The sequence below is a fragment of the Pteropus medius genome, unplaced genomic scaffold (genome assembly GCF_902729225.1).
Source record: "Pteropus medius unplaced genomic scaffold, Ma_sr-lr_union100, whole genome shotgun sequence".
Classification (NCBI taxonomy): Eukaryota; Metazoa; Chordata; class Mammalia; order Chiroptera; family Pteropodidae; genus Pteropus; species Pteropus medius.
Genome location: NW_024349796.1, coordinates 3,876,507 through 3,897,918, shown reverse-complemented (window position 1 = coordinate 3,897,918; position 21,412 = coordinate 3,876,507). Strand labels below are relative to the sequence as shown.

At 42.1% G+C, this 21,412-nt stretch overlaps 1 protein-coding gene across 1 annotated transcript in view; it reads right to left on the bottom strand.

Annotated features, from left to right (window-relative positions):
• DRC8 (dynein regulatory complex subunit 8) overlaps positions 1-21,412 on the bottom strand; it is a 75,054-nt gene that overhangs the window by 2,662 nt on the left and 50,980 nt on the right. Inside the window, exons 3-6 of the mRNA XM_039883252.1 lie at positions 18,516-18,588; positions 2,312-2,391; positions 1,645-1,687; positions 1,474-1,540 (exon numbers count right to left, since the gene is read on the bottom strand). Coding sequence (XP_039739186.1) covers positions 1,474-1,540; positions 1,645-1,687; positions 2,312-2,391; positions 18,516-18,588 — 263 coding nt within the window. The remainder of the gene's footprint in view (positions 1-1,473; positions 1,541-1,644; positions 1,688-2,311; positions 2,392-18,515; positions 18,589-21,412) is intronic.

Genomic DNA, 21,412 nt, shown 5'->3' with positions numbered 1-21,412 from the left:
TCTCACAGGCTCTCAAAACATGCTCCTTTCTACCTCCCAGTTTTTGTTCATACTATTTTATCAATCTATGTCTTCCTCTCGTCAGAACCTTCACCCATTCTTCATTCACCTATTCATTCATTCATTCATTCATTCAACAAACATTTGTTGAGACTTACTATGTGTGGAGGTGCATAAGATTATACCCCTGCTCTCAATAACTCAGCCACATAAATTCTATCATCTTAAGAAAACTATTTCCTCTTTAAGTCTTCCCAGACCAAGCTTTCCAGGCTGATACACATTTTTTCTATTGTCTTATATTTCTGAACTGTTTTATAAGTTAGTTCTATTTCCCCTAATAATAATATAATATCCTTGAGTAAAGGAACAGATTTTAGTATCGCTACCTCTCACTGAACTCAGTACCCCTCAACCACTTTGACCAAATTCATATTGCCGTATAGAATTTAGCATTTACTTCTCTTAATTTAATCCTCAGAATTAAGAGGTTGATGCTTTGAAAGTCCTAACATTTCCATCGAAGTTAATCTGTACGGTGCTTTTAACAATGTCATAAGAGTCCCTGGCTGGCAGCTGTGACTGTCAGGTCGTCCTTACTCTCATTCCCTGTATTCGCACCTAATGGTGGACCAAGTCGAATGGTCAAAGCAGTTGTGCACGCAGACGCAGTCTTCGTCTCCCCGACTCAGAATTATGTGCACTTTTGATTCTGTCTCAAGTGACCGGCAACTCTGAATCATTCAGGACTCAATCTGTGAGTGAGTGCGCTGAACAAAGGAGACAGAAGTCTAACTCTGTATGGGAGGAGGGGAGGTGACCAATATAAGAATGGACAATAGAATATCCTTAGGCTACCGACATTCAGAGAAAACGAATTTATACATCAGCCTGAGCAAAAAGAATTCCTAAAAGAAATATGCTGGCATATGCAGGTGTGCAGGTACTACATATGTGTATGTGTATGTCTGGGTATAGTTCAAGTTCAAAGCAAATATATATGGTTCCATTAGCATAAAAAACTGAATATTTTTGTGTGAATTCATATTCATTTGAGGCTGTATTATCTATAATTTCGCCAACTGAAAAGCTCTTTAAAAAGGAATTTTTATATACTCCAGTTTAAATCTTTAATCTAATGACAGGCATTGATTTATAGTGATTGATAGCTCATGTTTTTCCACGTGGCATACCTTTTCTTTTGGAAATACTCTAAGTGAATGAAATCCCTTCAATTTATAGAAGTATTATTATACTTCACAAAATTCTGTAAGGCAACAATTCATCTCTCCTTAACCTACCCTTTTCCTCTTACTCACCACAAAACAAAAACCACCTGAAAACCAAATAATAGGAATAGTAAATAACTGTTTAACCAGAATGACTGATTTTAAAGTAGCTCCTAGAATTTTTGCATAATTGTTAACTTATTAATCACTTAAATAAGTCACTGTTATAATAAGTCACTCTTACCTTCTTCGGTCATATACTTGATCAGCTCTTCCTTAGAAAGAAACCCACGTTTAGCTGGGTCTAATACCTAGGAGAAAAGATACATATCATATTTTTCATTTGGTGACTAAATTCTATATGATGAAATTTTAATGTAAATGTAAATATATATAAAATCTGGGGCTTACGTACCTCAAAGGCACGGAGAAGGATATCTTCTGGAACTGGTCTGTATCTAAGGATGCAATGAAAGGAGTAAATGCCGTGGTAGTTAGCTCAGTCTCTACATGATAAACGATCACAGAAAACGAAACAAAAGCTGCTAAGATACTAGAAAAAAAATACTTCCCTCACTGAAATCTTTTAGGATTTCCAGATATGAAAGTTGGTAGCACTCCATACCCACAGGAAATACTTAGTTCAAAATCACTGGCATGTCTGATGTTATCTATTAGCTTTTTTCACATCATTGTGGAAATCAATGTATCTGGGAACAAAATGTCTATAATAAACAACTATGGTAAGCTAACGCTACACTTTCTCTAGAAAAATAATTAGGGTTAATTCTTATTTACATTAATAATTCAAAATAGAAGTTAATAAGAATGTGGCTGATTTATGGTTTTTGTAGCTTATGTGCCCTTTAATCACACTTTGCTTATTAGATTAATACTAAAAGGCTTTATATTTCTAAGCACGTACCAACTAGCAGTTCAGAAATGTAATGGGAAGTTAGAGGGACGCTATCTGGGGATAAATACTGATTGAGTACGATGCACAAAGCAGAAACGCCAAGTGATTCGGAATCAATGTAATTCTTACCAATATTTTACCTTAACAACTGCACTTCCTTTCTTACCTTCTTTCCAGCAGTACATTGGTCATCACTGGAAGAAATTTTTCAAATCGAATGTATCCAGTGGGTTCTTCTTCCTCTACCTACACATTCAATAAAAAAAAATAGCCACTTATTCATTCACCAAATGTGTTGAGCAGCTACTTTTTCTAAGCCCTGTGCCAAGAGCTGGGATTTGATAGTGAGCATCCTTGGGCATGGTCCCTGCTCACAGAGTTTATATTCTGGTAGTGGAGACATAAATTAATCAAAAAACAACAAAGCTGAGTGTTTATGTAAGCACAATAAAGTAAAGGAGCATTGCCAGGCCAGGGGATCAGGAAAGGCATTCACGAAGAAACCGCACTTGAGCTGATTTATAAAGGATGAGTAGAAGATCATTAGAGAAAGACAGCAGGGAAGAGACTCCCGGGCGGAGGAAATCGCACGCACTGAGAGCCTGTGTGATGCATTGGAGGCCAGGAGGCTGGAGCACAGGGAGCAAGGAGAACGTTTCCAGATGACGCTGGAGAGACAGGGACCAGACTTCTCAGGACCTTAGGGTCATGAAAGTGACTTTGGTTGTTATCCTAAGACCAATGAGAAATCACTGAAGGTCTCACTGATTTGTGTCTGAAAGATTCTGCTGGTTGCAGGTGAGAAGGTTTCTGCAGTAATAATCTAAGGGCTTCGACTAGAGTGGTGGCCATGGAGACAGAAGTAGATGGTTTCAAGAAATATTTAAGAAGTAAAATCAGTAGGACCTAGTGCTGCATCTATTATGGGCAAGGATTAGAAAAAGAGAGAGGAGTCAAGGACAACTCACAGGATGCTAACTTGCACAAATGGGATAGAGTGATGTTATTCCCTGACATAGGGAACGCTGGATAAGGGACCGGGTTAGGGGACCAATCATTATCTCAAGGACCAAAATATAGATCAAGTCACTGAAAGAGTTATTAAATACCTTGATGGCCGATGGATCTTTGTGCTAATACCACTAATTAAGAGAATATTACACCTGGAAAAAGAATTTTTGGTACCTGGCACTATTAGATGAGAATGAGCAAGAAGACTCCTGCCCATAGGTTCAACTTTGATGGTGGCTGAACAAAATATTGATCTTAACTTACAGGCCAGGCTATTTACGAGGAGCTGTAAAATTTCCATTCTCTTTCCCAAATCCTATTAAAAGGCTCATAGATCCCAACTCAACAGAATAGATTTGAACAGATTTATTCTTTGAGCAAAAAATAAGAAATCTATAGGCTGCTGCAAAGTGGAACACGCTGCCATCCAAATGAGGGATAGTGAATAAACAGAAGCCTTGTGGTTCAAAAGTAAAAAGTAAGTTCATTTTCAACTTGGACAGATTATGAAAATCTTTCTATGACCCAACACTGTCCTCTAGAGGCCACATCTTATCCATTCTTTAGTATGAAAAGATATATGGGCAATGGCATAAAAACAAAACAATTATATAACTCTGAAGATGGCATAATGAACTATTTTATATGTCCCAGACTCTATTTGATATTATAAATGGTTTTTAAATATTTAAATAAACTTTTCACTTTAGAATACCTTTAGATTTATAAGAAAGTTGCAAAGATAGTACAAAGTTCCCATATACCTCCCACCCAAGTCCCCGTCGATAACCCTGATGTTGCTATAGTAGGTAGAACTATAGTTGGTTCATTGTCACAACTAATGAACCAACACTGATATATAATTACTCACTGAACTCCACCAACGAATGGGTTCCATTAGTTTATCTAAAAGGCACTGTAAAAATAGGGTCTATTCCTCTATCACAAAACAGAAACAAGAAGAGTAGGGTAGAATACCCCTTCTGAGAATCTGGAACAGGTGCGCGAAGACGGGAGGCTAAGACCTGGTTCTATTATTTCTGGTGCAGACAAAACACACTACTTTCTAGAAATGTTTGTTATCCGATGATGGTTCAATGATTATTTAAATCTATGTATTAAGATGACTTAAAATTTAATAGAAATATATCAAATATTGAACCATATATATGCACACACACAAATATGGTGTGTATAAATACATATATAGTAAGTATAGATAGAGATATATAGAGATACAGATTCATATATGGATATAGATAAAGATACAGATAAAGATATAGATATATAGATACCGAGTGAGAGTGCGAGTGTTATGGGGTGAGTTGTATCCTCCCCAAATTCATATGCTGAAGTCCTAACCCCCAGTACATCAGAATGCGACTATTTGGAGACAGGGTATTCACAGAGGTAATCAAATTAAAATAAGGTCTTTAGGGTGGGCCCTAAGCCACTATGACTGGAAATTGGACCACAGAGACATGCCCACAAAAAGAACACCATATAAACATGAAGACAGCCACCCACAGGTCACGGGAAGCCTGGAACAGAGCCTTCCCTCAGAGCCACCGGAAGGAACCAACCCTGTCGACACCTCGATTTTGGACTTCTAACTTCCGGAACTGCGAGATGATACATTTCTGTTGTTGAAGCTACCGCTCATCTGTTACAGCAGTATGTGTATGTGTATGTGTGTATATACATTCTAAATGTGCACGGTATATTGTAATCCGAAGACTCTGAATCAGTATCATCAAGCGTAAGTCCCTACATTTAACTATTAGAGAACAGCAAAGCAGATATTCAAAACTCAGAACTGATTTTACAGAGTTGATAGAGAGAAAATGGTGCAGTTCAGACCTACTTTCTCTAGGAGAAAATTCAATTAACCAACTTAAAATGAAATGAATTCCAGAAAGATTCTCGCCCCCACCCCCCAAAAAAAGACAAAACCAAGATGAAGAAACTATATAACCAAAAAACCAAACAAAACAAAACAAAAAATGGTTAATATCACCCAACTAGTTAACGTCAGTGTTGGGACCAGATCCAGTTCTCTTAACGGAAAGGTCAAGTCAGTCTAACTTTGAAAATAAAGTTAACATTGTGTTTAAAAGAAAAGAAAAGAAAAGAAAGAAAGATTCCCTAATTACAGTAGACATGTTCGAAAGCACTAGAAATTCATTGTCATTTCTTTACTTACAGCAAAGTCAGACTGGGAAAATCCACTTACTTTTGGTATAGATTAGTGTCTTTAAAAAAAAGACATTGCCTTTCTCATAGAAAAATATCACAATATATTCACCATATTAGACCAAGGATAGTTTAAAATATTCTAATTAAAATTCATCCTGTAGCTTCAGTGTCCTCGTTTGTAGAACAAGAACAGCAATGTCTACCCTACGCGGGAGCCACAAAGACTGCGCGTGATAACACAGAAGTGCTTCTCGAACCTTCGGTCCTATTATGATGATTATTTCTATCAACAGTGTACACACTTGGGCTGTACATCATGCAAGACACCGCCTCCTAAAAGGATCGATTTCTGGAACTAAAATTTCAGACCTTATATGGACCTACCTGTTTACACGGAAGTTTGGTGCTGCCTCCTATCTGTTAGTTGCCGTGTGGAATGTGGCGAGAATGTATTAAATTGCTAGGCACATCTAATACCTCCTGCCTAAGCCCTGGACCCCTGCCTAGCGGATTAGGGGGCTGCACCTCCCTACCCTCCCTACCTGACTCTTTGGACTGATAGGAGAGGGAGAGTAACAGACACCAAACATCCCTCCCCTTCAAAAGACGAAACAAAGAAAACAAATACATCTCTTTACTGCAAATGTAAATGAGGCAAAGTAAGTTATAATCTAGTTTGTTTCACCCAAGGGCAGGACTAGTGTGCCAAAAAGGAAGTGACAACCAGGGAGTGACTTCGGCGGCATTTGCTAATGCCAAGATAAGAAAACCTTTGAGCAGGTCGGTCCCCCAGCTTAGCCTTCAAGTACCACTCACGGTGAATTCCTTTTACCAGTGTGCCAGCAGATGTTTGCCTTGAAGACCAAGGCCCTGATACACCCGGCTTCTCCTGCAAAGAATGACGGGGGAGTAGGTGACCTGAAGAAAATGTACTACTTTCATTGTCACACAAAGGGACAATGAGGCTGCCACGGTGCCTTCAAACATTCCACAGTCTCTTGGCATCCTCTTCCCCAATATGGAGAAGTCTCAATAAATATGTAAATACTGTGGGATTTAAAAAAATTTCAACATTTATCTAAGTCTCAAAGCATGAGGCAAATACTGCTTCTCATTCTACTTCGGTAAAAGTCAATTTTCTTAATCTACTTTGCATCTGAGGCAAGTCAGGCACAGGGAAGTGATGCCTGTCTTGATCCTGAAAGTCGGTCAGGTGCTTTGATGGGATCACAGCCCAGAGCTCTTTACTCTCATTCCCACAGTGAAATCACCAGGCCATCGCTTTTCTCATTAAAGCATTATTTATTTGAATGCTGAAGTCAGTGAATGGGCACCATAAAACACGCAGTGAAAATTCATTTCTCCCCAGTGACATAACAGTCGGTCAATAAATGGAACTATTTCATGCTTCACAAATGCAAGATAATATCAGTAGTTAAGATGGTTTATAAAGCATCTACATTTCAACTAGTTCCAGGTCACCAAATAAGATATGCAAATGATTTTTTAATTATTTGTAGAAAAATATGAAAACCATAAGATATTTCAATTTAGATTCTAAATACCACATACACAAGTTTTGACATAAATCATGTTTCAAAAGCTAAACATAAATACAATTTAGAAAATATTTCTCAACCTTGGATAGCAGAAAATAATAACAAATTCACTGCATTTGCCAAAAATATTATCTTTACAAATAAAATAAATTGTAAAGCTGCCTATTTTAGAAAAATTATTTACTCCAAACATTCCAGGGGCTGTTGTGCAAAAATCAGAATATGTGATTCTTTGGGGTTATAAGTCCCTTTCTTATTACTGAAAGTATAAAAAAAAAAGAAAAAAAGAAAAAAGACAATCATCTCTTGGCTGGATTCTAAGAATTAACAGGTGCCTAAATCAGGTAATTGATAAGGTCCCTTCCAACTGTGAGTTTCTACAATGTGGAGCGATGGTGGCCTCAGTGGTTGTCAAGCCATTAATTCCCCCATTTTGCCCCCTGGGGGTCGGGGGCCTCAGAGGTTCCAGCTACACTAACTGTTTCTCGTCCTTCGGTTTCTCATTTCTTCCACCTTTGGGCTGGAGCTGCTACTTCCACCACCACCACCACCCGCCCCAGTGTCCCCTCCTATGTGACAGAGGCAGCCAGTGTTGGAGTAACTGTCCCCGCTAGGGTACTCTTCACCCATTCATACCAAAAGCAGGTGCTTCAAATCTTGTGGCAATAGGACTGAAGGAAAAGCTTTACCCTGGGCTGAGACTTGATTTAAGCAAGATACCTGAATACAGCGAGGAAGAAAAAGTCAACCTCTTTCTCTCTAATGAGAAAATCCCCTAAAAGAATTTTGGTCAAGTTGAATATATAAATTTATGAGATTCACAGGTATATTCAAAATCACATATACAACAATATGTTAATTTTAAAATATCACTATTTTATACTTTATATATCTTTACATTTTCTAAAATGATTTTATTCAAATGCTCCTGCTCTTCAGCAACAGACCCTTCTGCTCCTGAGTCTGCCCACTTCAGCTAGCTCATCTCACGTAAGCGGAATCGTGAAATGGTCGTCTTTTTTGTGACTGGCATGTCTCACACAGTGTGATATTTTCAGGGTTCATCCATGTTGTAGTTTGACAGGATTTCCTTCTCAAAATGGTAGTTTTTAAAGATTACATAACAGTATAGAAGAATTGTTTTTGATGCAACATTGAGTAAAAAAAGTAAAATATTCAGATTGTATCTGAATGATGGATACCACAGAAATCACTCTCCTACTTTTTCCTTGTCCAATTTTATTTAATCAGCATGCATTTTGTAAAAACAGGGAAAATGGTCTGATATGATTAGGTGAAAAGAAGTTTCAGACTTGTACATACTGAACGGTACTATAAGATTATAGTCATGTTAAAATGTGCATGAGAAAATAACACGGAAGGAAGTACATGAAAATACTAACCACAATTATGGGTTATTGGAAAGGATTTTCTTCCTCTTTATTTACAAATTTTCTCTAATGCAAATACTACTTACACAATAAAATTTTTGAAATAAAAATTCGTTTCGCTCTATTATCACAGTCGTGTTCTGTATAAACTTATGAAATGGGTTTATTTACAAATGGTACATTCCTGTGAGAGGAGAAACCCCTTTGACAGATTTCCCTGGCTCCCGTTCTCCTGCTGTTGATCTGTTCTTTAGTGCCATTTACTGTTTTCTTCCAACTACAGATAAACACCACTCTCAGTGTGCTCTTTGGACAACACACTCCCCCAGACCCCCACGCCCACCTCCAGGTTTACCTATTCCTAATCAGAAGTAATGGCTGGTAGCCATTGGGGATAATCCCCAGGGAACCTGCAGGCCCACAATTCTCTAACTCCATCATTTAACATGAACACAAATGGGAGCACGTCTGTTCCATTCTCCTCCCTCCCCCCACTGCCAGGGGGTGTCGGAAAAATAACAGATGAAAGTATTTCGTATCACCAGCTCTTTCTAATGAGAAAACAACGACCCCACCCTCTTCCAAACTCTGAGAAGCGATGATGTGACATCTCGGGGCTCACCTGGAACCAGATGGTGTAAAGGTCCAGGTTGACGGAACTTCCCACTTCATATGTGTGTGAATTATCAAGATCTCTTACTACTAACTAAATAGCCATTTGTGAAGTGTCAAAGAAAACAAATTCTGAGACCACTTAACCAATTAAAAGTAATGAGAAACTGTCTATGATTTGGGACCGTTGGGGCTTGTGGTTTATCTGATTCGACCCGATGTTTTCATCCACAGGCAACGGCTCTGTAGAAGCATCACACTGCTATAACTGGTCACCAGGGAGTGTCCATCACACCGTGTCGTCACACATGCCCCTCCCCACTAGGAATTTAGCATGAAATCGGTGACCACAGATTCACAAAATGCTATGGAACATTTATTTGTGGGTGATTTCTTCATTTTAGCTAAATGAACAGGACTGAATACAATCTCAAATATTTAAGTGCCTATGGATTTAAATTTTTGATGTTCACACTGCTAAAACGTTCAGGACTATCAAAAGAAGGCGGGCTTTTTCAGTTCTCTTGTGCCTCTGTGCCCCTGGAGCTGGCACACGGTAAATGCTCGGCCACAATCTGCCGAATGAGAGCTTACTGGCTCCAGTAGTTTTAATTACTTTTACTTACTGTTAGCTGCAAATTTCCAAGTGCGTGAGTCGTACCCATTATAAAACTCTTCACTGAAACAGTTCTGCAGCGCTTTGCAAACCTGAGTGTCCACATTTGCTACTGTATTGGTGCCAGATCTTGCAAGCAGAATCTAATAATTGTGTTCAACGGGGTTAAGCATTAGGGGCAGAAGAGACAGTGTAAATTCAATCAGAATCCTGCCAGGGCTTCTGGAAGCACTAGAGAAGGTTCCTGAACCAGCACGTGTCAGCTTTGTCCTTGGTGCTAAGGATGCAGTGAGGTACAAAACAGATAAACTCTCTGACTCCAAGGAGCTTATGTTACAGAGAGGTAAGGCAGGCACATAAATAGATACCGCCAGACTGTGCTGAGCAGTACCGAAAAAACGCAAAGCGCTGGACTGTCAGATCAGACTCACCAGAATCAGAGCTCTTGCCCAGCATTAGACTTTCAAGGATACGGATTCACACGGCGCAGGTGAAACGCAGGGCAGTTTAGGATGCCCACATCGTCTCCAGGGTCCCTTCTTGCCCCACATCAGTCTTCACCCTGGCCCAGACCTAACGCAAAGGCCTCCGGATGCTGCGGCTCCGGAGCAGAGCGCCCAGAGCAGGGCGAGCGCAAGGGCGAAGCCTTCGGTTGTGTGTTCTAGAGCAGCAAGGAAACCAGGCCACGAGCCAGGACAACGCAGGACACGTCCCGCCTGGTCACCGAGGGCCTTGTCAGCCACAGGACGTAAAAGCACTCTGGATTTTTTCTGAGCCGAGGAGAGCAGGCTCTGCCTTAACTAACCTTTTAAAAGGACCCCTCTGGACGGCGGTGCGAGGAGCAGACAGCAGGGGACCGAGAGCGGAAGCAGAGAGAGCGGTTCCAAGGCCGCTGTGGTCATTGGGGGCGCGGGGCGGGGGGGCCGCAATGGCCTGGATGACGTGGTGGAAGCGGAAGTGGTGAGAAGGGGTCGGTTTATAATCCGAAGGCAGAATCTGCTGGCGTATCACACGATAGATCTTTTTAAAGTCCAATTCTGCAATTTGCTTTTTAACTTGTAAGTTTAGTCCAGTTGTTCTTATGACTATTAATTAGTATCTTTACCTTTTGTTTTCTAAATACCCTGATTTTTCTATGCTCCTTTTCAAGTTTCTGCCTTAACTTTGGAGTGAGTGAATGCCCTTTAATTCTTTTATCCGCTTTATCAAGTTGGAAGTTACACATTCAATTTCTATTCTTTTTGTAGTTATCCTCAATATTTAAACATGCTTACTTACTTACTCAATCCAAAGTTTGTATCGCATCATGCATGTTATAACTGTCCACTTTTCTAGTTCTAACATTTAATAATGCTCTCTTTCAAAGCATCATTTAATGATATTTCATTTAAATTTATCTTACTTTTCTCTGGATTACTGCTGCTACATTCTGTTGAATGATACGGAATTCTGGGTTAAGTGGGCAAAGTGCATATATGCATCTAACTGTACTCTCTCAAACTTCAAATTGCAGTAAAGAAATACTTTTTAAAACAATCATAAACCAACATAGAATAGGAAAGGATACAACAGCAATAAAATTTTGGAAGCTGGAAGGCAGATAGATGAGTGATAATGATGATCTAGAAGACCCGGAAAACTGAGCCTTGCAGTCAGCAGTGGGTAAAGAATTCTCAAAAAGCACCAACCAGTTGCTTCTGGAATGAGGGGTGAAAGACGTAGGAGCTAAAATTAGGAGCGCTGGGGTAACATTTGTTTGAAAACGGAAGCCCTAAATCTCCTCTCAGTTTCTCCGATGGGTGGCTGCCACTCCCCAGCCCAGTGGAGATTTGTACTCTGGAGAGTGTAAAACTCTCCGAATGGACAGCCAGATGCTTCTGTCTCCCAGGCAGATGGGAAGGCTCTTTCCTGGGGAATCAAACCTACGCAAGAGGAAATTCTCAAGGACTGTGATGTTGGTGATTCCTAGATTACCCAAAGGTGAAGTTTAAAGGTGACAAGCTCCACACATGTGTTAGTTATGAGCTGACAGCCAAGAGTTATTTGAGGAAAGCTACTAATGAAAAGAAAGAGACCAAAACAGACACGAATATTAACTTGGAGAAAACAGATTATGCAAAGAGAAAAAAATTTCAAATAAACTATCATATATATCTTCAGAGATATGTAACAAGAACAGGATATTATTTAGGAAGAAACATCAAAAGAACAAAAACAAGCAACTAGAAATTAAAAACACAACAGAAATGAGAAAGAATGTGTGTGTGTGTGTGTGTGTGTGTGTGTGTGTGTGTGTGTGTGTGTGTAGAGAAAGGTCAAGAAGTCTGCCCAGGAGTAGAACTAAAAAGACAGAGATGGAAAACAGAACAGCGAAAAATGAGAAAATCAGACAACTAGTCCAGAGGCACACAAATGAATGAAGGGAGTTTCAAAAGAAAGAACAAAGAAAAAGAGCAGGTAGTTAGAAATCAACAAAATAATTACAAGAAAATTTCCTGGAACCAAAGGATATAAGCTGCCAGTTTGAAAGGCCCAGCAAGTACCTAACACATTTGATGAAAATGGACTCACGCCGAGGAAAATCACTGTGACGTTTTAAACACTGGAGACAAAAGAAGGTAGTCCAGGCTTCCGGAATGGGGGCCGGGGGGCGGGGGAGGGAGGTTTCCATACACAGGACTGGAAATCAGAACGGAACTGCACTTCCTCGATAGCATCACAGAAGCATGAAGACAGGAGAAATGCCTTCAAAATTCTTAATGAAGACCTTGAATGTAGAACTCTATAACCGGCCAAACAAAGATTAGAATAGTCATTTTCGAACACTCGAAGTCTCAAAAAGTTTACCCCCAAAGCATTCTTTTTCAAGAAGCTACTCAGGAACGTGCCAAAATGCCCAAGAAACTATAAAGAAAACTTGGGATACAAAGAAATCCAACCCAGAAAAGGGAAAACAGAGATTCCCAGGAATAGCATCACAGAGACCCCGGAATGACAGCTGGCACTCTGAGGTAGAGGTCCACTGCTCCGTGTCAAAATAGTCTGACTAAAGAGATAGAAATGCTGAGAGGTACATTATTAGCACAATCTCTCCTGCTAGTGTATCGTCCTTTTATTCAAGGACAGAACTTAGGATGAGCCTGGCCTGGTTCTGATCCATCACTGACCTATCTTGCTGGTAATGCTTCTGCTCACTCTTCCATGTCCCACCGAAATCAAAATCGGGAAAAAAACATGAGAACTAAATGTTTAAACCAAGCTGTGTTCAGAGCCTACTAAGAGCTGCTGTCCGGCGTGGGGCTGCCAGCAGAACAAAGGGAGTTTCCTGCTGGGACGAATGACAAACCATTTACCCACACCCGGGAAAGAAAAACAAGAAAACAGTGTCTTTAAATCCATCCTACGCAAAATAAACCCAACCATTCATTCCCTAAGGCCAGGCCATGGGAAATCCATAGAACAAAGGCTGAGACTGCTGGCACATCTTTCACACACATACCCGTCCTTCACGCCGCATACCCATACCATCAAAGGAAAATAGGTAAGCAAAGTCTTTCAACTTCAATTCATAGAAACAGAATGGCATATAAACTGAATTCCCTGAATATTCAGGGCCCCTCTCAGTCCCTCCACTCTGACTTTGAGAGGAGACCACACTCTGTCGATGGAGCTCTATGCCTCTAATAAACTTGCCTTTTGTCTCTAACTCTGGCAGACACTTGAATTCTTTCCTGAGCTCATTCGAGGACCCTCCTTCTCTCTTGGTGCAGGACTTGAGTCCCCACTCGGGAGGGATTCAGCCTGTCCTGCATCACCACTGCTTGGACCTGATAAGGACCTTCATTTTATGCCCAAGTTTTCTTCTTTGACCCATTCCTGAACACTAGAGGTAGGCCACAGTGAGCTTAGAGGTAGAAAATACACAGCAACCAACTCTCTGTGATGATATTCTACTGGACAATTCAACACCTGGCTCACATTACAGCGCTCCCAGATGACAACTGCAGCAGCCATGAAAATGCACCTCTGAGATCTCCAGCTGCAGGAACCATAACTGAATGTCGTCTGCGGCCACCGTGTTTAAGCAAGGCCACACCTCTCACGTGCTCCCAGCCAATAACTGAGCAGGGTAGGGATACTAAAATAAGTGCCATTTCTGCAAGAAGCGGGGCTCTTCTGATGGGCGAGTTTGGACCAAGAACTCCCAGTTGCCTCGTTCTCTAGAACTGCTGCAGTCTAAGGCTTTTCCTAACTACCTTCTTCCCACCCTTCCCTTACTGTGACAGGGGTCAGAAATGCACTGCATTCTGATGGCTGGCCCAGCCTCACAGGTGTTTTCCCCAATTAATCTCTTGACATCCAATGTTTAGTGTTCGCTTCTCGGTACCCAAAGTATCACGAGTGGTGCCAGGAGAGGTCTGAGAACACAGATGCAAGGTGGGGTAGCTTCCTTCACTACCACGTAGACAAAGGGGACGCAGTTCTGAGTGGTATTTGGGACACGGGCTCCGGCAGTTCATTGCTAAAGATATAACCAGCGGTGACCTGGGAAAACCCCAGGGATGAGGAACGCCCTCGCAGGTGCGAAGATTCGGCACTTGAAAGGTGTGAGGGAGCACTGCCTGCAGAGCAGCGGAGCTGACTGTAAGTTGCACTGATGCCCTGCAGAAGACTAAGGAGAAGCTGAGAGCCATGGCCAAGCACTTAAAGGCTGGACGTGGCAGCCGGAGCGCCTCTGGCAGCTCGCAAAGCCCTTGTCGACTGCGGTGAAAGAGCGGACTCAGGCGACGGATGCAACACGGTGGACGACTTCCGTAAAGGACAAGATAGTAAATACTTTAAGCTTTGCGGGGAATATTAGATCTTCATCACACATTCTTCTTTGTTTTTATAATTCATTAAAAATGTAAAACCCATTCTTAGCTCACAGGCCGTACAAACAGGTCTGTGGGCCATAGTTTGACACCCCTCAAATAAAAGATATGAAGGTTAGAATTGCACAGCCAAGACAGGTATTTAAGGTCAGGGTCCTGGGTGCACTGAAGCATGAGATGGAGACAGCCAGAGGGCGACCCGAGGGTGCTGGCTGGGCAGATGCCCTGGACGAGCCAGCCTTGCACCCACCCTCGCCTGGCAGAAGGTAGCATTTCTGCTGTGCTGCAGAAGGTAACAGGTGTCCCCTCGGAACTGCCCCCAGCAACTCTCCTGGCAGGGAGACTGAACAGTGCGGTTAGCGGGGCCGGGGGAGTGCTGGGTCTGATAAGGAAAGAGACTAAATACTGAAACAGCACAAGGATTAGCGAGCCCGAGCCAGGAGCCGGGAGCCGGGAGCCGGGAGCCGGGGGAGTCCGCCTGAGGCTGGATGGGAGTTCGACCAAGGGGGCTGGAGGACGAGACTGCAAGAGCAAGAATTCATTGACTCCAGGCACTTTCCCAGGGCACAGGACCTAACGCCCTGGAAAAAGGGCGACAGAAGATGGGCGAACTCGCTGCTAAGGTGGCTCTTAGACACCTGGAATGAAGCAGAAAAGCTGAGCTGAGAAAAGGGATGTATCAGGAGTCAGCAGACCCACCAGAGGAGTACGTTCCGTGGGGGGCTCAGAGTAGGTCAGGAACGAGCGACTGCTGACGACAGGCACTCACAGATCTGGGCTGTTCATGTCCATGAACGACACGCCAGCCTCCCACTGCCCACCCCATAGTAACAGAAGCCAGGCGAAGAGGTTTAACCACAGCAGCTCAGAGGCCGCGTAGAATGACCAGGAAGGCCGAAGGAATCGCAGAGATGGTTAACAGGGCAAGATATGCTCGGGGGCAAAACAGACGGGTCACCTGCAAGGGTTCTGTTTAACATCCATGAGGGGAACGGAGTTTTGCCCTCCCAAAACATGCTTTTTGGGATACTGATCATTCTAAGCTGGTATTTTTAAGAAAACAACAAACTCCCCCTTTACTTGCCTAAAGGAATTCAGGTAGAAAACCTGTTTCAAGGGAGCTATCACCTCAGCTAACGGGATCTAAGTGTGGCCCACAGGGAGGATTCCCACACAGTCTGTTCATTAGATTCCCCACGGCGTCCCATTGCTTCTGGGTCCCCCAGCAAGAATCTGTTCACCAGAAGTCTGCTCCTTCTCATCTACCTGTGAACCCCTACCTTCCCTTTGAAGTCCCAGACCTCTGCCTCCTCCTCCTTAGCTCAGAACTGCTTATATAAGCCTCATCTGCCCGATCTGTCTTTGGGTCGCACATTCTCGTGGAACTCCCATACGTACACACGTAGTAAATTTGGTTATTTTCTCCTGTTCATCTGTCTCGTGTCTATTTGATTATTAGACCAGCCAGAAGAACTTAGAAGGATAGAAGGAAAATTATTTTTCCTCTCCTACATCTATAACCAAAATAGGGCAAGAATGAAGGAGCAGGAGGCTGAGGATGGTCGCCCCAAAAAAGTCATAATCCCCTACTGAGTTCCTAAACCTGAGCCAATTTCCATATTTGGAACCCACTGACTGAAGTAGCATAAAGCTGTTCATGATACTCCTTCATTATGTTTCCTCCCAGTGTTACTGAGGTGTAATCTATATGCAATAAAGTTTATTCGTTTCAGAGTATTAGTTGGAATTAATTTTCACAATTCTATAGTCAAGTAACCACCACCACAATCAAGACATAGAAAATTTCTTTTATTATAAACACTTAACTGATGCTCTTCTGTATTTGATCCCATCCTCTAGTTCATGTCCCCAGGTAACTATAAATCTGCTTTCTGACACTAGAGTTTTGTCCTTTTCTATAATTTTGCACATATGAAATGGTTAAAGACAAAATGAAACATTGGGCACCCAAACCCATGGGGCATTTTGGTAGAGAGCCACCGACAGAGCAAACAAATCCGAACACGCACTGAGTGCCCACCGAGTAACAGCTGACTCCTCGGAGTTGTTCGATTTAATTCTCATAAAAACACTGATATTGCTGCATTCCTTCGGCAGATGTGGACTCAGACTTTGAAAGGTCAAGCAGCTCACCCAAGGCCATGCAGCTATAAGCGACAGCGTGGGATCTGAATCCAGAGCTCCTGACACTAGATGTGGTATTTGCTCTACTTTGCTGGACAAACCTATAGGTCGAGTTGGCAAACTTTTTCTGTAAAGAGCCAGATAGTAAATACTGAAGCTTTGCAAATCATATGGTCTCCGTCACAATGACTTAACTCCAGTCTTGCAGTGAAAAAACGGCCATAAACAATCTATAAATGAGTCTAGCTGTGTTCCACTAAAACTTAATTTACAAAAACAGGTGGAGAGCTGGATTTGGCCCAGGTGGTGTGGGTCCCTGACCTCTGCTACAGCTTAAAACTTATAAACAAACAATAAGGGACTAGGCTCTAAAAGCGTCTCCTTTTCTGACTCTCAGAGACATTTTTCATTACTGCTCCACTTACTCTACTGAATTATACAATAATTATGATTTCACTGTAAATTCATCTTCTAGTCTCTATCTCTCAAACTGTCAACTTTCCTTGCCCTAACACAAATTCTAGCTTTCTCAATAAATACCTTAAGGCAATGATGGATACTTTTTGTTTTTTTAATGTGAGCACCAATTCAGGAAAAGTCAGATTTTTTAGGTGAGGGGATTAAAAGTCCAAATTGGTGGCTAAGGAGCAGTCACAGAGACGCGAAGTGCAGCACAGGGACAGAGTCGATAATGTTGTAACGACTGTGTGCAGTGCCCAGTGGGGACTAGATTCATCGCGCATCACTTCGTAAATTATTTAAATGTCTAACCACGATGCTGTACACCTGAGACTAACATAAAATAATACTGAATGTCAACTCTAATTGAAAAATAAAAAAAATTTAAAAAGCATCTTCCTTCTACTCTTACTAAAAATAGCTTATTGGATCCCAAGGTGGGAAAAGATGTAAAGATTTCCCGTTTTAAACGCTAGTGAGAAACTGGTGTTGTTCTTAGTTACCAAGGTGCTAATACGCGGGCGACACGGTCACTGTGCCAGTCTCCACTACTTAACTTTACACAGCGCTTCAGGATTCAAAAAATCATCTTATATATCATCTCATTTACGTCTGAAGCCGGTTTTGAAATAGGCATTACTGCGGAGAAGCTGACACTCACAGAGGCTAAGTGACTCGCCCGATCACAATTCCTTCTCTTCCAGGTATCACTGAACGAGTGAGTCCTGTGCAAGAAACAGGAACTAAACTCCCACTTCTTTGTCTTTCTCCCTTATTCGCTATGTTGATCCCTGTCCACCAACACCCACATGCCTAGATGAGCATTTTTGAAAAAATCTTTCTTCTGGTGGTCGCCCAGGTAGTGTTTTCCCCCTTCAGGCTTCTGTTTTGTTGAACTGAAAGATGCACTTGAAATTAGATCAGGCACTTTTCTGGAAAATCGAACAGAGCTTGAAGCTCTCTGGTCTTGAGCTGCTCATCACGGCTGTACGCAATGTCTTGCCAGGGACTCAGCCACACTACCATGAATAATCATTTTTTAAAATTCTTAGGCTGCTTAGTCAATGTCAAGTTAGTTCCTATTATTTTATTATGTTTACTACTTGCTCTGAAAGTTAGTTTTATTTTCCCAAATAAATATAAATTCCTTAGTCTCCAGTTCATCTATCCCCTTTAAATTGACATCTGTCATCTGTCAACACTCTTTCTGCACAGAATTAGTCTCCTATGCCTACTGGCCTTTCTTCAACTAATTTTAGAGAGTATAATGTCAAAGTGGGGTCTCACGCGATCCACTGCATTGCTTGGTCATGGCTATTTCCTTAAAATCTGATATTCTTTCAGATCCTGCTGGTTGTTGGATAATTCGCATAGCTGTCCTAATGTTTTCACTGAGCTTCTTCGGTAGGTTAGGGCATTTTTACTTTAAGGATTTTGTTGCTTTTTTATTACAAGGAGCTGGAGTCGCAGTGAGTCTGCTGAACGGAACCTTCTAGGTCCTACTTACCTCTGCGATCAGATCGTGTAGCTCTCCTTCATTAGGGCAGCATCCTAATGACCTGACGATTGTGCCGATCTCTCTGGGGAAAAGCAATTAATAGTTTTAGAATATAAACTCTGAAAAGGCAAGTGCTACGTTTCTCTAAATTATTTCAGTGCAGACGCCGCATAGCAAACGAAGTCATTCGATAAATATTGTCTTGTGAGGATCAAAGATCTTTTCTGGGGAAAGGAAAGGCAGACCAGGGAAGTAAACAGAAAAGACAGAAACATTTGCATTGACCAGCAAACGCGAGCCCTGCGTGGGCCCAAATAGAAAAGTTTAGAAAAAGAAAAGAAAGGAGGGCAGAGTAAGAAAAAGACATGTCAGCCACTTCTAACTAACTTTAAGTGTTTAACTCCTTTGAACCTCAGTTTCTGCATCTGTAAAATGGGACTGATAACGCCTACCCAGGGGTCAATGGCAAAGTTTACATTTAAGGCAGAGTACTTAAAAGCATGGCCTGAAGTGTCAGAAAAAATTTCCAAGAGGTGCCTTAGCATCTCCAGCCATTCTCCATCTCAGCCCCCTTTTGCTATCACCATACTTCTTCCAAATTACGTATAACCGCCAATTCCATTGCTACTCAACCGCTCCATGCCTAACCCCGCTCCAAATCCTGCCATCACTAACTAGTTCTCAATCAATCAGTCCGAGTCTCTCTCACCCCCTTCTTCCTTCCCCTATCTCCAGCCCCCTCTCTTCCTCCATAACCCCCTTAAACTGTCCCCTGCCCTGTGACCGGGTTGCAAGATATCTCTACTGTTAAAAACAGTACAGAAGGCTAAGAGATAAGAAGTATCTTAGATTTGGACACAAGGACCACTGGCGATCTTAATAACAGGACTTGCAGAGGAAAGAGGACGAGAACTCCCCTCCCCCCAAAGAGTGCTGGTGGCAAGAACACTTGGATCACAGGTAGAGAATACACAACTGAGGGCTATGACTACTGAGAGAGAACACACATCCTAACTAATGGCTGGCAGGTATGATGTAGGCAAGAGAACTAGATGTTAAACCGAGCTGTATCCGGAGCCCGCAACGTGCGGCCAGAACAAAGGAAGATTCCTGCTGGGATTGCTAACAAACCTTTAGCCAGACTAACAGGAAAACCGAGTCTGTAAATCCCACCCTACACAAAACAAACCCAACCAGTCATTCCCTAAGGCCAAACGGCGGGGAACCTATAGAACAAAGGCTGACATTGCTAGCATACCCTTCACACTGCACACCCGTACCTTTCATCCCGCATACCCAAACCATCAAAGGAAAACAGGTAAACAAAGTCTTTAAACTGTAATTCACAGAAACTAAGAATGACACATAAACTGAATTCCCCAAACACTCGGGGTCTCTCTCTCTCTGCCTCTCTCATTCTCTGCCTCTGAGGAAAGATCACGGTCAGTCTGTGCAGTGTTATCCCTTCTCTAATAAACGTCTGTCTCTCACTCAGGCGTGCACTTGAATCCTTTCCCGCGCGCAGTCAAGGACTCTCGCCCGTTCTCTCTCAGCAGCAGGACTTGAGTCCCCACTCAGGGGGGTTCGCCCCATCCCGCGTCAGCTGCCCAGGCACTGTTCTGGCACAGTACATACAGCAACTCATTTAGTCCTCACAACCACCCCAGGAGGGGGGCGCTTCTATTACCTCCATTTACAGATGAGGAAACTAAATCCCAAAATCGTTAAATAACTTGCCAAGACTTACTGATAGCCGATATATTGAGCAACAACTTTCTCGAGACAAGGGAAATCTCGGGAGCTGTGGAGAAGTCTGACAGAGAAATAATTAGAAGATCGTGATGAGAATAGAAATAAGTCTCTGACAGTGACAAAAGCAGATTAACTAGCTTTCTGGTTTCGGAACGGACATCTCCTCTAAGACTTCTAGAATGAACAGTCCTCACATCTCAGATCCCTTACACCACAATCATGATCTGTCTGGATGTGAAGAAAAATATCTCCAAGTGGCCAGGTTAATATTAATACAGTGATACCAAGGTTTTTATTATGTCTGCCAGGCTGTGTTTTAAAATGCTTTAAATATTCATTTCCATTTACTCCTCACAATAGCTGTGTGGCAGATACTATTATTTCACACATGAAGAAAACTGAATCATAAAAAAGTTAGGTAATTTCCCCAAGATCCTAGTAAATGGTAGAAATGGGATTCGAACGCACGCAGGCCGGAACCGGTACTCAACCACTGCACGCTGCTGACTCGCATAAACCACGGCGGAGCATTTAGCCTTAAAGGAGAACTTCTTGACCATAATGAGGGGCTTCTAAAGAAAGCTATAGCGATTCCATCCCACGGGAGCGCTGAAGAAAGTTCCAGGGGGTCACAAACCGATGACCAAGGGACAAATGTGGCCCTCATATGAGGTTTTGTTGAACACAGTGTTGGTTTGTTTATCTGATCAGGTGGTGCATACATACATGCCATGAGAATGTTCTAGACTTATGATTCGCACATTTAGATTACAGGCCTGGTCCCTGTAGGAATCTGTGTTTATCACGCTGGGAATATATCAATTTTGTGCTGTCTAAGATTTTACCTGCCAGAAGCAGGAGAATGAGCCAAAGGACCTCCCAAAGTTCTCCCCCAGTGCTCTGATTCTACGATGATTTTTAAATACACACACGCGCGCGCGCACACACACACACACACACACACACGTGCGCACGCAAAAAAAAAAAACCTGTGGCTTATGTAAAAGAACATTATTGTTCTCAGAAGATACACATTGGACTATTTCAGCAAAAAGGTCACGATATCTACAACTGACTCTCAAATAATCCAGCAAAATGAAAATCATAATAAATGCATAAATATATACAGAGAGAGTGAGCACGTGGAAGCAAAA